Source organism: Chelonia mydas, chromosome 16 (assembly GCF_015237465.2).
Source record: "Chelonia mydas isolate rCheMyd1 chromosome 16, rCheMyd1.pri.v2, whole genome shotgun sequence".
Lineage (NCBI taxonomy): Eukaryota > Metazoa > Chordata > Testudines > Cheloniidae > Chelonia > Chelonia mydas.
Genome location: NC_057857.1, coordinates 13578195 through 13593074, shown reverse-complemented (window position 1 = coordinate 13593074; position 14880 = coordinate 13578195). Strand labels below are relative to the sequence as shown.

At 51.6% G+C, this 14880-nt stretch overlaps 1 protein-coding gene across 5 annotated transcripts; it reads left to right on the top strand.

Annotated features, from left to right (window-relative positions):
- Positions 1-2315: 2315 nt before the first annotated feature.
- On the top strand, positions 2316-14253 carry ASB6 (ankyrin repeat and SOCS box containing 6). Of its 5 annotated transcripts, none has more exons than XM_027823445.3 (8): positions 2367-2508; positions 3555-3657; positions 5430-5616; positions 6948-7129; positions 8974-9080; positions 9517-9625; positions 11033-11119; positions 11585-14253. In XM_027823445.3, exons 3-8 carry the CDS (start codon positions 5504-5506, stop codon positions 12259-12261), a joined length of 1275 nt encoding a protein of 424 aa, XP_027679246.2. In that variant the 5' UTR covers positions 2367-2508; positions 3555-3657; positions 5430-5503; the 3' UTR covers positions 12262-14253. The 5 variants fall into 5 exon arrangements, with proteins under 5 accessions (XP_007061127.2, XP_027679246.2, XP_043386671.1 ...); XM_043530735.1 differs by lacking the exon at positions 2367-2508 and adding an exon at positions 2526-2719; XM_007061065.4 differs by lacking the exon at positions 3555-3657 and having other exon boundaries at positions 2316-2508.
- The last annotated feature ends 627 nt before the right edge of the window (positions 14254-14880 follow it).

Here is a 14880-nt window from a genome sequence, read left to right as displayed (position 1 = left end):
AAACCATTGTGCACACAAATTGTGAGCATCACAGCAAAATGTACAAAGTGAAAAAAATCCTTAACTCAAATGCTAATAAGAAGTTGTCAAGCAGCTTTTTTCTTACTTTGCCTAGCTGTGAAGTTTGATTTTTGGTAGACAGATTATCTCTCTGACTAAAGCAGTGTGACTAATGGACTGGTGAAATCAAAGGTTACTGATTAAAAGCTAACCCTTGCCTCAGGTCCCAAGAGACTGCACCAGTCTTCGAGGACCCAATGGGATGCTGCAGCTTCTGTGAGGGTCACTTGGTGGGCGCTATAAGGGGCATGATGTAATTTACAAGCGCTTTCCCCTACTTACAAGTGGGGAGAGCAAGGCTGAGAGCCTAAGAGTGAAATTTTGGCCCCATTGATGTCAATGGCAAAATGCCCATTGACATCAGTGGGGCCAGAATTTCACCCGATAAGATTTGTTCTGTGACAGACGGAGCCCGTGTCAAAGATGGGATTAGAATGCTGGACTGCTGGGCTCACCCTCTTTTGCTTAGACCAGGTTTCTCTCCGTGTCAAATAAAAGGGGTTTTGCAAAACCTCATAGCAGCAGAAATGGTTACACATGAAAAAACAAATCACTGAAAACCATTTTTAAAACGTGACTAATCCTTTGGGTTTTGTAAATCCAAGTGGTGATATTGTCCTAGCCTTGGAGAACCCAAAAGAGCTATTGACCATAACAAAAAAGAAAATGAACTGCCTATTTTCACTGTCCAACTGAGTGAGCTGTAAAAACTAAATAAGCAGTACGTTAGTTTGGTTTATGGTTGTTGCAGTTGCAATAACTTAAGTAGTTTTCTTATCTTATTTATCTTGGTATCTTGGGTATTTCTAAGGCAGCTATCACCAAAGTTTCTAAGTGGCACATAGCTTATGTGAAGTATGTGTTTATTTAAAGTGTTTGCTCTCCAGGAACACCTCACAAAAAAACAAACCTTGCTTCATGACTCGCCCAAGGAGCCAAGCAGGCATACAGACAACCCCCTGTGTTGTTCAGAGGCCTCTGAATCCAAAATCTTCCTGCACCATCAGACGGTGCTTAGGGCACGAAAAGGTGCTACCATCTCTGCCTAGCACTGTTCCCTCTAAGCTGTGCGCGTGATCCTAAACCCCACCCACATGGTGAAATACCGCACGCACAAACATTTGCACAGAAGACATTTTTTGTGCACACGGCCCGTCAAAAATTAGAGGGAATATTGCTGCCTAGCCTGGGTTGCTGCTGGCATGTCCTCTATGTTGTTAAGTCCCATAAATTACAGCTCATGGGGGTCATTGGGCCACATAAGCCTTCCCACCGTGTCAAGGGGCAGGCCCCAAGGAAGGGTTCAGAAGCATAGACGAGCAATATGATATAGGACGCTTTGGATGGGCTTTTTTTCAAAGGCCAGCAAACAATACCAAACAGTCACCATTTCAGGTTTTTTTCCATTGGCAAGGGCTCCCTTAGATACGTGTCAAAAACATCAGTCACGCCAGGTGGACCTGCATTCCAAGGAAACAAAGGACCAGGACATGAACTATGCAAGACAAAGCTTCTTGCTAAGGTAGAGCACCCCACAATGTTCTATTGATGGGACCAGGCCAGCGATGGTCCAAAAATAATCAAACATTTGTATCACAGCGTATGAGACTTCGTGTGCCTTTTGTTACTGAAATATAGAACACCTTGCATCCTCTAGGGCCATGATACAGTAATGGGCCAGCAAGCACCAAATAAGGGCCATCACGTACAACAAAAGCTGAGCAATCAGTTAGGCTGGCGCTGTTAACGGGACAGAGTGTGTGTTCCATTTGTCTGGAGCTGTGATCCCAAAAGGTAAAAAAAGTCCTTTTAAAAATGCAATGCCTGGCCCTGAAGCTCACACACCCACGTACTTTCTTTTTTTGCGGACTAGCCCGTGGCAAGCCGAGCTGGCCCTGTTAGGTACTTTAAACGCTGGTTAACAGCATATGGGCGAGTTGTCCGCATGGGTTAGCCGTGCACAGACTTAAGGTGCACGCTCGCACTGTGTGCCACGCTTGCGGGGGGAAGGAGGGGCCTGAATTTTGGCCCAAAGGGTTGTGGCTACATTTGCAAACCTTTCGCGTGAACCCCGAGCCCGACCAAGTTTGACGACGGGCATCTAGCCTGCCTGACAGTGCAGGGCGCAAGCCTGGACCGTTGCCATTGCTGATGGCCTTCAGGCTTTGGGGCTGGGGGTGGGGGGGTGACATACCCAGCCCCCGAGCTACAGTGGGGGGAGGGTGCCGTCAGGGGAGAAGGAGCCCCTGCAAAGCACGTGCCCTGCGGCCAGCCCAGGTTGCAACGTGCAGAGATTGCCTGGCTCCCCTTTCCCTGTAGGCGGCTGCCCTCTGCTGAGCCAGCCGCCCTGCAGCACCCGCCTTCGGCCGCTAGAGGGACGGTGCGCTGCAGCCTGCGCAAGCGGTTTCCGTTTCCCGTGCGCTGCCCGCCGGGAGGCTCCCCGGGCAGGTAGGAGCGCGTGCCCCGGGCCCAGGCTGGCGCGGGGAACCCGGCGCGGGGAACCCGGCACGGGGCGGGGGGAGGCTGACTGCCCGGCCCCGGGCACTACGGGGGAAGTGGCGCTGGGGAAGGGAACTGAGCCCTGCCTGCCCCCCCCGGGGAGCGGAGGGGGGTTCTCAGGCCCTGCTTCGGGTTTAGGCAGGACTCTTGGCCCTCTCTGGTGCAGCAGCGTGCAATGGCATACACGTGTGTGTGCAGCAGCGTGCAATGGCGGGTGTGTGTGTGTGTGCACATAGCATGTGTGGGTGCAGCAGTGTGCAATGGCGGGTGTGTGTGTGCACATAGCATGTGTGGGTGCAGCAGGGTGCAATGGCGGGCGTGTGTGTGTGCACATAGCATGTGTGGGTGCAGCAGTGTGCAATGGCGGGCGTGTGTGTGCGCACATAGCATGTGTGGGTGCAGCAGTGTGCAACGGCAGGTGTGTGTGTGCACATAGCATGTGTGGGTGCAGCAGGGTGCAATGGCAGGTGTGTGTGCGCACATAGCATGTGTGGGTGCAGCAGTGTGCAATGGCAGGCGTGTGTGTGCGCACATAGCATGTGTGGGTGCAGCAGGGTGCAACGGCAGGTGTGTGTGTGTGCACACATAGCATGTGTGGGTGCAGCAGTGTGCAATGGCATACAGGTGTGTGCTGTTGCTGACTGCAGTGTCGGGTACTTGGCAGGGGCATGACTAGCTTTGTGGTGTGATGGTCACATCCCCTATTGCAATGCCTGGTAGCTGCCACTGTGGCAGGTGCTGCTGGTGGCCCTGACCACTTAATAAAGACAAGCTGCTTCTTTCAGGGAGAGATCCCACAGAGAGCCACCCTGCCTCCAGAAAGAGTGCATGCCCCTACCAATGGCAAGTGGTCACTGAGTCACCTGGCCCGTATCCTGGGACCCACTGTGTGAGGACTCATGATCGGGTTGAGCTGGTTGGGAAACGTACATATGTGTGCGTGCATGCATGTAAACAGCGTTGCTTGTTTATAGTATATTTGTGAAATTTCCCAGCCAGCTGCGTGCCCTTAGCCTTGGGCTGTGCCTGGTCCTGTTTCAAGTGGAGGGAGGTGTTAACTGCTTGATTCCGCTCTTACAAGTTCATCATTTGCATCAGGTGAATTAAGCACCGTGTGACTGGTGCGGTAACCTTGGGGTAGCTTGATGTTTTGTTATTCCCGCAGGTGGTGGTATTCATTTATTATTTTTCTTGTGGTGGCAACCAGAGGCTCCAGTCAGGATCAGGGCCCTAGTGTGCCAGGCCTTGCACAGCCACACACACAAAAGATAGCCCCTGTCCTAAAGAACTTACAGTATTACACCCCAATACTCTGAATTTTTTTGTCTGTGCTTTATGCACTGTGAATAGTCAATGGAATTACTTGCAATGCTTAAAGTTAAGCACATGCCTCCGTCTTAGTAGGGTCAGGGCCATAGCAGTAGAAGAGTCAGAAATTAAATCTTTGCTGAAAGCAACGCACTGTCAGGCTAAAATCATATTGCGAAGAAACTGAGTGAGGAGTTCTTTCCTCTGGTTACTACTGACACTTAAAATGATTGAAACTGAAAAAAAATCTAATTTACTTCTGTCTATGGTTTTGGTTATTTTTACATTTTGTATTTGGACAGTGAAAATGGACTAGCTGCTTTAATGTTTTGGTTCTTCTGTATTAACGCATGAAACAATGCAGGGAATGTTTTTTAATTAAAAAAATTTGTTTGAATTTAAAGGGGCACGACCTAGATAGGGGCCCAAATTTTTAAAATGTGTAAGGCGTGGGGGAAGCCCTCCAGCTTTTCTAAAAATCTAAGACCAACATGGCTTGAACAAATTAAAAGGGAAAAAATCCAGTGAAAACAGGTGCTTCTAAACAACTAGATATTACTCTGCCACACAGAGAACCTGAAAGTGAAATTGACTAAACAACAGTAGAGGTGACTGTGTTGATTCCCATTGTCTACACTGGGAGAAATGCAAAAAGTAGACAAAGGAACTAAATAGTGATGCCTGAAATAAGATCCTTACAATCCTTTCATTTTTAATAATCTTACTCTGTTTAGGTTCTAAAATCCTGCTCGTCACTATGACATCAGAGCACCTAATGTGTTACTAGTAACACAGCAAAAAGTGTATTGTTTGCACCATTATGATCTTTTAAGTTCAGTGTAGTTAATGGTTTTTTAAAACACCTGTGGAGTGTTTCTGTTTATAGCGGGTGTTGAGAACCCTTCTTAAGAAACAGAACCAAGACTCCCTCATCATTGTTTCTAACTATCCTATTGATTAAAATTAGGCCACATCTAAACTAGGAAAAATGTTAGTCAATGTCTTTTAACTAATTTGAATTTTAAACAGGGCTGTGGTCCTAGTGTAGACAGGACAACTCGTGTTTAAAACCATGTTAGCTGGTCATGGTTAGCTCCCCTTATTTCTCCTAGTCTCCCCTTAGTGAGACTTTCTCGCTAGTTTTGTGTGAATAAAAGATTTTTCAGTTCACTGGCAGTTTGTTTTTTTTAAATTGTGTTGGGTCAAACTGGAAACATTTTCAGCAAATTGAAAAGTAAAATAAATTTGTTTCAGGTCAAACAGATCATTTTGTTTCGATAAAACTGAAACATTGTTTTGAATAAAATCAAAGGACATTTTGAAACACAAAGTTGTTTCAAACTGAAAAATCAAAACATTTTAAAAACATTGAAACGAACGTTTTGATTTTTTCCAGAATTGTTTAATGTTTTTTTTCCAACCCAAAACAATCGGATGAAACCAACACAAATTTGCTAAATGTTTTGGTGTCACCAAATCCTCATTTTTTGCCCAGCTCTGTATCTGATGCTCTCCTTCCAGAAACCTGTAACTGATCCGTTTGAACGTCCCTCTGATTTCAGGGAGAAAAGAAGAATCCATCTCTTGTGCTTGAGCCAAAAGGATATTCTGGATGATCTTTGAATAGAAGAGCACAATGCCTTTCTTGCATGGCTTCCGCAGGATCATTTTTGAGTATCAGCCATTGGTAGATGAGATCTTGGGATGTCTGGGGATACAGGATCCTGAAAAGCAGGAAACTCTAGAGAGGTAACAAATTTCAAAACTCTGGTGGCCTTTACTCTGTGACTTAGTTTATTTTTTAAGTAACTGAATGAAGGATTAAATAAGTGGTTGTGGGTTACTCTAAGCTTCTCTCCACAGAAGTTCCTCTGAATAGCTGTGTGGTATCTAATTAACACTCTAAATTATTGTTATTACAGTAGCATGTGGAGGTCGTACCTGAAATCAGGGTCCCACTGTTGTATAGGCATGTTGTAAAAGGTGGTCCCTGCCCCAGTGAGTTTACAGTCTAAATAGACAAGACATACAAGAAGTGGACGAGGAAGCAGGGAGGTGAAATGACTTGCCCAAGGTCACCTGGCAGGTCCAGTGGCAGAGCTGGGACGAGAACCCAGGTGTCCTAAGTCTCCACCAGTGGGCTAACTGGTGCGCTATCCTTGAATCACTGACTGTACAATCAGAGGGCTTTGCTATAGGAAAGCTGGATGCTAACGTTGGATGGATGTGGGTGCCAAGAAGATTTGGGGAGCCCTTTAATAGTGGAGCCAATTGTTTACACGGGGTTAAAAGGCAGATTACGGTGTTCCCCAAAACCTGCAGAGAGGAGCTGTTTAACCATTTAGAGAGCCCTTCCCTGTTAGAGTCTGTTGACCTGGAGCAAACTCTTGCGATAGGAGCTAAGTGGAGTTCTCTCAGGCAGCTGACACTTAATTCTGAGCAAAATAAAACATCCCACGGCAGTCAGACCCTAAAACGAGAGCAGCAGCGAAAGCAGGGTGCAATGCACCAAGTTGCGGCTGGCTCCCACAACACAGCTGGAACGAAGGAGGGCAAGATACCTGCAGAGACCGTTATTGGGCTGGGCTTTGTGAAAGAGCCCAACAGAGTCAGGTGCCCAAATCCCATCTAAAGTCAAAATATCTTGGGCACCTCGATCGCAGCTGTGCTCCTTGCAACCCTGGTGAGAAGGGAGAGTCATCTAGCGGTTACAGTGCAGGTCTGAGAGGTTGGTGTGCGGGGCCCTGTTCCTAGCACGCCCTCAGATGTGCCATGTGGTTATAGGCAAGTCCCTCATGCTCTCTGTGCCTCGATTATTATTTTTTTCTCCTCTGCAAAGTGGAGTTGAGACTTTCCTACCCTAGCAACATACTTGGAGATCCTCTGAGGAAAGGTGATGTCTCAGCACCTGATCCAAACGCTGGTGGGCGTCTTTCAGTTGATTTCAATCAGCGTGGATCAGGCCCTACGTGCAGATAATATCATTGTCAATTTTAGGCCTCTCTCATTCCCTTTTCCAACGCACATCCCAGGAGAAATGCATGGAGCTCTAACAATGGGCCACTTTTCTGTGTCTCAAGCCCCAGCTGCCTAGCTGAAGACAGCAGCAAATTCTTGGTCCTCAACAAGCTGTTGGAGAGAGAGACCCACTCCCCATTCTACCAAGAAGGAGTGAGCTACTCCTTGCTGAAGGTAGCTGAACTTGGGCTGGTGAATGCAGCTGAAATCCTCCTGCAGAATGGGGCCAATCTTATCTTTGAAGGTAAATCTGGGGGAGATGATGTGTTCTAAGCGCACCCCTGTTCCTGATGCAAACAGGCTTTGCAGGCGGCAGAGAGGGAGAGAAGGTCCATTTGTGGGCTGGCCGGTGGATTGGAGCCACGACGAGGTGTCCTGGATCTGAATTGAGGTCCCAAGCCCTGCCCCTTCCTCATTGGGTTGGTCATTCCCAAGTTAACCTGTCTAATGCGTGGAGCAGTGTTCGATGTGTTATGGGTTTTGGAAGAAGCCAACGCCCAACCCCCTTCCACCAGAGGGAAGATCAGTGAGCTGGGTAGGATCATAGGATATTCCACTTTCCCCTCCAAACCCCCTTCAGTGGGTAATAAAATTGGTCCTTTGCGATCTGTCTCCTAAGACCTTCCATGCCCCTATCCCTCACAATGGATTGATTTTTTTTCTTTTCTCTGAACTCAAGCCAGGGAGAGGATGCTGTGTTGCCTTTTTTTTTAATTAACATTAATGAAAATGCAATTGCTGGCACTGGGCCTGGTCTCTCCCACCGTTCCTTGGTGCTTTTCTCTGAGCCAACTTGGAAATGCATTGTGCTCATGTTCTGGGCATCGCAGGAAGCTGGTGAGTGCCTTTAGGTTTAAATCATAAGTCGGAACGTGCTGGCTTCCCAGGGCGCAAGCACCAGCGTGGTTCCAGGGAAACAGGAACATATTAGGCCAGAGTCTGATGGTAAAATCCAAGTGGTGTCAACTCGTGGGGCAGGCGACGGGCTAGTGCAGTGGTTTGTCTGGCAATCCCTGTACCCCTCGCCTTTAGGTTCACGGTTCAAATCCACCAACAGCAACGAAAAGCTGTTACCGACTGCTGGCTGCTTGTTGAATAGAGCAAGGTGGGGTTCAAGCCAGTTTAGTGGCCACAACAGACACCCGTGTTGCCAGTCCCAGCAGCGAGCACAAGGATGCGAGCCCCCGGGATTAAACCACCCCTTCAGCTCAGGATTGAGGCATGCTGGCTGGTCTGTGCCGACTAGCTTGCCCTAACCATGGCAACGCTATCCCTGGGCTGTGGATGGCCAGAGAACTTCAGGGCTGTACATCCGGCCTCTCTCAGCAACGCTCCTTGCATTAGCCTTGTGCGTCAGCGCATGGGCCTGTTTAATCGGGTGAAGGGTTTAAAAAGCTGCAGAAACCAACACGGACTCTTCTGTTCAGCCCGTGGTCAGAGAAACCCTCCCGCCCTGGCAGTGGCTGGGCGTTTGTGACATCACACCTGGAATCCTGGCCGGGCTCCTGCAGGGTGGCTGGGTTTAAACGGAGCCGGCCCGTGATCTGTGGAGCATCCAGCTGTTGGGAAGGGGGTGGGGATGGGGGTATTGGGCCATGAATTGCTTCCCTTGCAGGCCCAGATGCAGCAGGGTAGCAATGACAAGCGGTGAGTCTCTTGTCCATCCATTGCTGTCAGGGAGGCGGTTGGGGCCCGCCTGTGGGTCGCAGAGCATGTAGGGGCTGCGGGCTGCCCCACTGTCACAAAAGCAGGGCTGCAGCCTGCCAGAAAGGGGCTGGGATGGAGTTGGCTCTTCTGATCCGGCTGCTGGGGGCTTAGGGCCAGCTTGTTCATTGTCCTAGAGACGAGGCCCCCACAACAGCAGAGCCTGGGCAGTCAATTGCTTTGCTTCAGGCCAGCCCTCCCTGTAATTCCTCCAAGCCAAGCAGGATCCCATCCCCTTCCCACGCTCTTAGCCCCGTCTGGGGAGCTGGACTCTCTGAACCCAGCTGCTTTGGGTTATTCTGCTTAATCTTGGACCGTTTCATATTTTTGGAGGGCGTCTTTAGTTCTGAAACTCCCTGACTTGTCATTCGGTTCTGGCTCTAGATCCTGTCACCTATTACACAGCTCTGCACATCGCTGTTCTCCGAAACCAGCCGGACATGGTGGAGCTGCTGGTGCACCGTGGGGCGGACATTAACCGGAGAGATCGGGTATGGAAAGCACCCACCTTAGACACAGGGCTAAAGGATCTGACCTCTCCTAGATTTATGGTACTGATAACGCCTCCTGGGAGATCTGGGCCTGTGAATTCCTTTGCAGAGAGCACTCGCGGAGAGGGATCCAGAGTGATGCCTGCTTAACTCATCTCCCTTTATCTTTAACGTGTTGGGCTGCTCAGGTCCAGGTGGAGCATTGCATGCTGGGACTTGTAGTTTGCACAGGCTGCAGTCAGTCCTTTGCTTGCCCTGCCCCATAGTGCTAATGCTGAAGGGACTAACTTACGCTCTTCCCTTCCGGCCGTACGAGCCCTGCTTTTCACCCCATTGTCTGACTGTGGATTGTTCTGTATGATCAGCCTCCACAGCAAAGTGCTAAAGCGGAAGATCATGGGCTTTTTCCAGTTGCTGTTGCCTTTCCTCCCCACAGATTCACGAGAGCAGCCCCCTGGATCTTGCCAGTGAGGAGCCCGAGCGGCTGCCGTGTTTGCAGCGTCTCCTGGAACTCGGTGCCGATGTCAATGCGGCTGACAAAAATGGTCTGTGCCCCTTTCCATCATACAGGGAGTGAATTTCCCTCTGGCCCCCTGCCCCACCCTAACTCCTGGGGCACTTGGTTCCCACAGAAAGCAACCATTGGTATGCGTAGCAAAGAGAATGGGCAGACAGCACGGCCTAGTTAGAGCAGGGGACTGGGAGGCAGGACACCTGGGTTCTTTTACCTAGGCTGTTAATTTGGTTCTGGATTTCTGAGTTGCCCAGTGTTTAGCCCATTTTAGAAGCAGGAACCACCTGTGGAAATTCAGATCCAGGTTAAGACCTTCAAACCCGACCAGGGTTCAGGGGTATTTGCCCCAGGGCTATTGGTATCTCTAGGACAGGTAGGGATTTAACCACAGTCTAACATGCCGTGCTCAGACTACCTGGCACTTCTGGCTAGGATGCTTAATTCCTGCCCACACCAGTCGGGGAGATCACACTCAGTCTGTGCTGTGACACTCATGCTGTAACATGCTTGCAGTTGCCCTGGGATGCTCAGGGGCTAATGGAAGAGCTACAATGTCTGGTGCTCCCTCTGGTGACTCTAAAGCAGTATTGTGCTAACACACACTAGCCCCAAGTGGGGTTGCCAAGCCTCCCAGTTTCACCGGGCATCTCCTGGAATCGGCCTTTATCTCCTGGAGGTCACTCCTGAAGCCAAACTGGGAGATTTTACGCTGCTAGAAGTCTAGCAGTGCTAAGGCAGGCTCTCTGCCTGCACTGGCCCCGTGCTGCTCCTGGAAGCGGCTGGCACGTCCCTGTGGCCCCCAGGGGAGGGTGGGGGCAGCACGTAGTGACCCCCTCCCCTCCCCAATTCTCTCCAGGGACGTACCAGTCACTTCCGGAAGTGGCACGGGGCCAGGACAGGCAGAGAGCCTGCCTTAGCACTGCTGCACCACTGACTGGGAGTGGTCCGAGGTAAGCACCTCCTGGCCAGAGCCTGCATCCCTCATCCCCTTCCAACCCCCTGCCCCAGCCCTGAGCCCCCTCCTGCACCTCAACTCCCTCCCAGAGCTTGCACCTGCACCCCTGCCCCAGGCTCAGCCCGGAGCCCCCTCCCATACTCCGAACCTCTTAGCCCCAGCCCGGTGAAAGTGAGTGAGGATAGGAGAGAGCGGATGGAGTGAGCAGGGCGGGGCCTCAGGGAAGGGGCGGGGCAAGGATGTTTGGGTTTGTGTGATTAGATAGTTGGCAGCCCTATCCCCAAGGCTGTGTATGCTCCCTCTGCTGCATCCTTGTGCGGTCTGAGTAGCTCCTTAAGGGGGTTCATTATTTTTCAGAGCTACAGGCAGAGTGTCCCCTCCATACCGTCATGGTTCGTGGACGGGGCAGGCCCAAAAGGGACCCTTCCTAGAAGTCACTCTGACGTAATGCTCCCACTCCCCGGTTTGTACTCTTATCCACAGGAAAGACAGCCTTACTGCATGCCCTGGCCAGCAGCGATGGAGTTCAGATCCACAACACTGAAAACATCCGTCTCCTGTTGGAAGGAGGTGAGGGCAGCCGAGCAGCTGTCGGCTCATTTCCCGGTAAAGACCAAGCGTTCTTTTCGGCAGGGCCCGTCTGTTCTGTGTTTGTACAGCACCTAGCGCCATGGTCTATGCCAGGGGTTCCTAGGTGCTACCACAGCACAAACAAATAACATAACATTTGGCCTCTGTGAAGATTGTTGTAACTGGCAGCACAGGTTGGTGCAGGGAGATGCTGTCTCTCCAGGTGAAACAGTCGCTACTGTACGCTCCATCAAAGCCCCGTCTACTCCCTAAATGGCAGGCAGAAGAGGGCTGGAGGTGGGTGACAACGATCAGGGGCTTGGGACTGCAGTGCGGAGGAGAGGTACCACGTGCTGGGGTGCGACACATACCTCCACCTGCTCTTCGGTGTCAGCCCCCCGTTCCAGGGAGTCGGTGTCCATTGCGGCGTCTGACTATGGCTCCCCCTTTTGTCTCTGGCTTCAGGAGCAGACGTGAAGGCCACCACGAAAGATGGCGACACTGTCTTCACCTGCATCATCTTCCTGCTTGCCGAGACGGTGGGCGGGGACAAAGAGGAGGCGCGAATGATCAACTGCTTCTGCTTCCGGGTCACCCAGCTGCTGATGGCCCACGGTGCTGACCCCAGTGAGTGCCCAGCCCGTGAGTCCCTCATGCACATCTGCCTCAAGAGCTTCAAGCTCCACTTCCTGCTCCTACGCTTCCTGCTGGAGTCGGGGGCCTCCTACAACTGCTCCCTCCATGGCCCCTCATGCTGGTCGGGCTTTCACGTGGTCTTTGAGAGACTGTGCTCCCACCTGAGCAGCTCGGAAGACGACAGCTTCTCCGCTGACCTCCTGAAAAAAGCAGAAACTGTCCTAGAGCTCATGGTGGCCAGCTCGCAGATCCCCAAACTGCCCAGCAACTTTGACATCAACTCCACCAGCTGCAGGTTCCATGGGGAGAAGATCAAGGCCCTTTTCTACTCCCTGAAGCAGCTGCAGCACGCGCCACAGGCCCTGAAACATCTCTGCAGGGTGTATATCCGGCAGCGCCTCAAACCGTGGCCAGTGGATGTGAAGATCAAGGCCCTTCCGCTTCCCGACAGGCTAAAGTGGTATCTCCTCATAGACCACGGCAGTGCCGGTGAGGAGGACATCTGAGCCAGGCAGGGGGCAGACCTGGGATCCTCACTCCAGTCCCTCCCCCAAACACTCCGGTGACTTGGTTTCCCCACCTGAAAGAGCAAGAGGTTCCTTATGGTCCAGACCAGCTTCCTCCACTGCCAGCCAGTGCTTTGTTTGATCACGCCACGCTGTCCACAAATACCGGGGCCTGGCTTCTCTGGGAAGGGATACCCTCAATAGCATGTTACCTGAATCCCCATGAAGTGTGATTCGGGGTGGGAGGGCAGAGGGGTAAGTGGCTTGGACTGGTCATCTGGACTTTGTGCCTTTACGAGTGATGAGCACTGGTAAGAAGGCTGCTTCGCAGGGACATACAAGAAATGCCTGCCTGGATTTGGGATCATGGGCCCGGTCTGAGGAGCAGAGATTCAGGCGATGCACCCCACAGGTTGCGTGACTGCGTGTGCCGTCTTGTTTGAATAAGGCCGAGGAACAAACATTCCTCCTTTCCCTTCTCCGCCCACCGCGCAGGAAGGGCTGAAGTGGTGCCTCAGGCGAACGGCGGCTTCCAACGCTGCTGTCTCCTGGGAGCACAGCCCGGAGCAGGAAGAAACCTCGACCTGCTAGAGAAATTGTTCAGCGAGCGCCTCCTCGATAAGCTATGTGGGCGGTTTCCCCTCGGGCCAGGCCCAAGCGCGGGCGGTGCTGTCTGAGGGATTGATGGCCTTTTGCCAGACCCCTCTGTGCAGAGCCTGGAGCAGGCTCGGCTCTCCCGACGCTTGGAAAGCAGGAGACGTGGCGCTTGGCAGCCTGGGCCACAGGCCAGAGGAGCAACTAACTTCACCCAGGATTTCCAAGGGCCACAGTCACACTCCTCTCGCAACAGCTTGTCCACTTGTTGTACCACCTGCCGGGACTAAACGAAGAGCAGGGAGAGGTTAGCGTTCCCTCTTTTTTCCCCAGGCATCTGCCAAGCGGTGGGGGCGAAGGCCGGTGCCCCGGTGATCTGGGGGGGCCTTGGGCTCAGCGAAACCTTTACAAAGGAGAGGGAAGCGGCAGGGCTAGGGACAGTATCTGACTCTCTAGCTCAGGGCTTTGCAAGCTGCTGATATTGCAAGTGGAGGGTGGCACCCGGAAATGATGGGCTTGTGAAAGGACGTGCTCAGGGGCAAGGAGGAGACTGTAGGAACAGTGCTAACATGGGGCCTGGTTGTGGATTCCCAGGCCAGGCAGTCCTTTCGGCTTAGTCTAGGGGCACGTTCTGCCCGGCTCCTACAGTTCGGGGGGTTCTAGTGCAGCTCTCCACTCTGTGCCTTGGGTGTGGTGGCCAAGTCTACTGGAGCAGAGGAGCCTCTAAGCTTGTTTCCAGCTGAGGCTCCACTGACCCTCCCCATGAGGCCGTGTCTTGGGCTGGAGGTGCCTCCTCCTGGAGGCCACGCACCTTGGCCAAAGGAGCACTTTGCAGCACTCGAAGCCCTGGCGACAAAGGGTAGGGCTCGGCTCTCGTTTTCTTTGGTTTGTGCCCTGCTAAACCCTAGGTGTGATCTCAGCCCTGGGGCTGCAGAGATGAAAGGCTGAGTCACAGCACCATCCACTCAGGGCAGGTTTCCTTCCAGTGTGTTAATTTCTCTAAGTGCCAAAGCCAAACAGCTGCTAAGCCATTCTCACCCCCTGGGAGAAAAAGCAAAGGCTCCAGTGAGGAAATCCACTGTGATTCGCCTATAATTACCAGCTAGGCATGAAAAGCCTTCAAGTAATTGTGGCTAACGTTTCAGCTGGGTAGGACATGAGGCTGTTCCTCCCGGGCCATCACTTCCACCCATTTGTTAACACTCACGGCAGGGCAAGAATATGCAATTCACTCTCCTGCCAAAATCCATCCACCCGATGTCTTCGCCCCTCCACCCCTACCCCCAACACTTCACAGAAGCAGCTGACGATCATATTGACAAATGGGTGTAAAATGGAACACTGTGCCAGTGTCTTGCTGAGATCAAGCCATTAAACGTGACCTGTTGTAATAGAAAATGGATGTTTGTTTCCTTTGGGGCAGAGGGGGTGTTCCCCAGGGGCTCAGCAGGTGGGGCCTACCTGTCCCATAGGGAGACGAAGACTTAATTGCAGCACTCTTTAGTGTGTGGGAGGCTAGTCACCCCGCTGTCAGTAAGTGGGTAACACGGATGGGCCAGGCACCGTGGACTCATTCCTTATTTTCAGTGAGAGATTAAACAAACGAGGCAGTGATTGCCTGCACGCATCTCTGACAGTGGGACTAGGTGTAGGACTCGGTTTTGATCTTGATGAAACGAGTATAAAACTGGCATAACCCAAAATGATGCTAACTCACAGGATTTACACTAGACTGCGCCCAGAATCTGAAAGAAAGAAGTCGGGCTCAGCTATTTGTTTACAGGGCGGAGAGAATGAAAACATCTAAGTTATCCAGAGCTGGGGGGGAAAAGAGCCTTTGCATTGTCAAAGCCTGGTCCTGCAGGCAGGACGCCAAGATTTTATTCCCAGTTCTGTACTGGGCACTTGATCAAATCACTTAACTGCAGGCTGTTTGCACGAGAGGGATATTTCCCTCCTCCCAGCCAGCGGGGGACTTGCTAATTGCAGCTCAGTAAAGGTTGTGGATAAAAAGGTACTAGACGA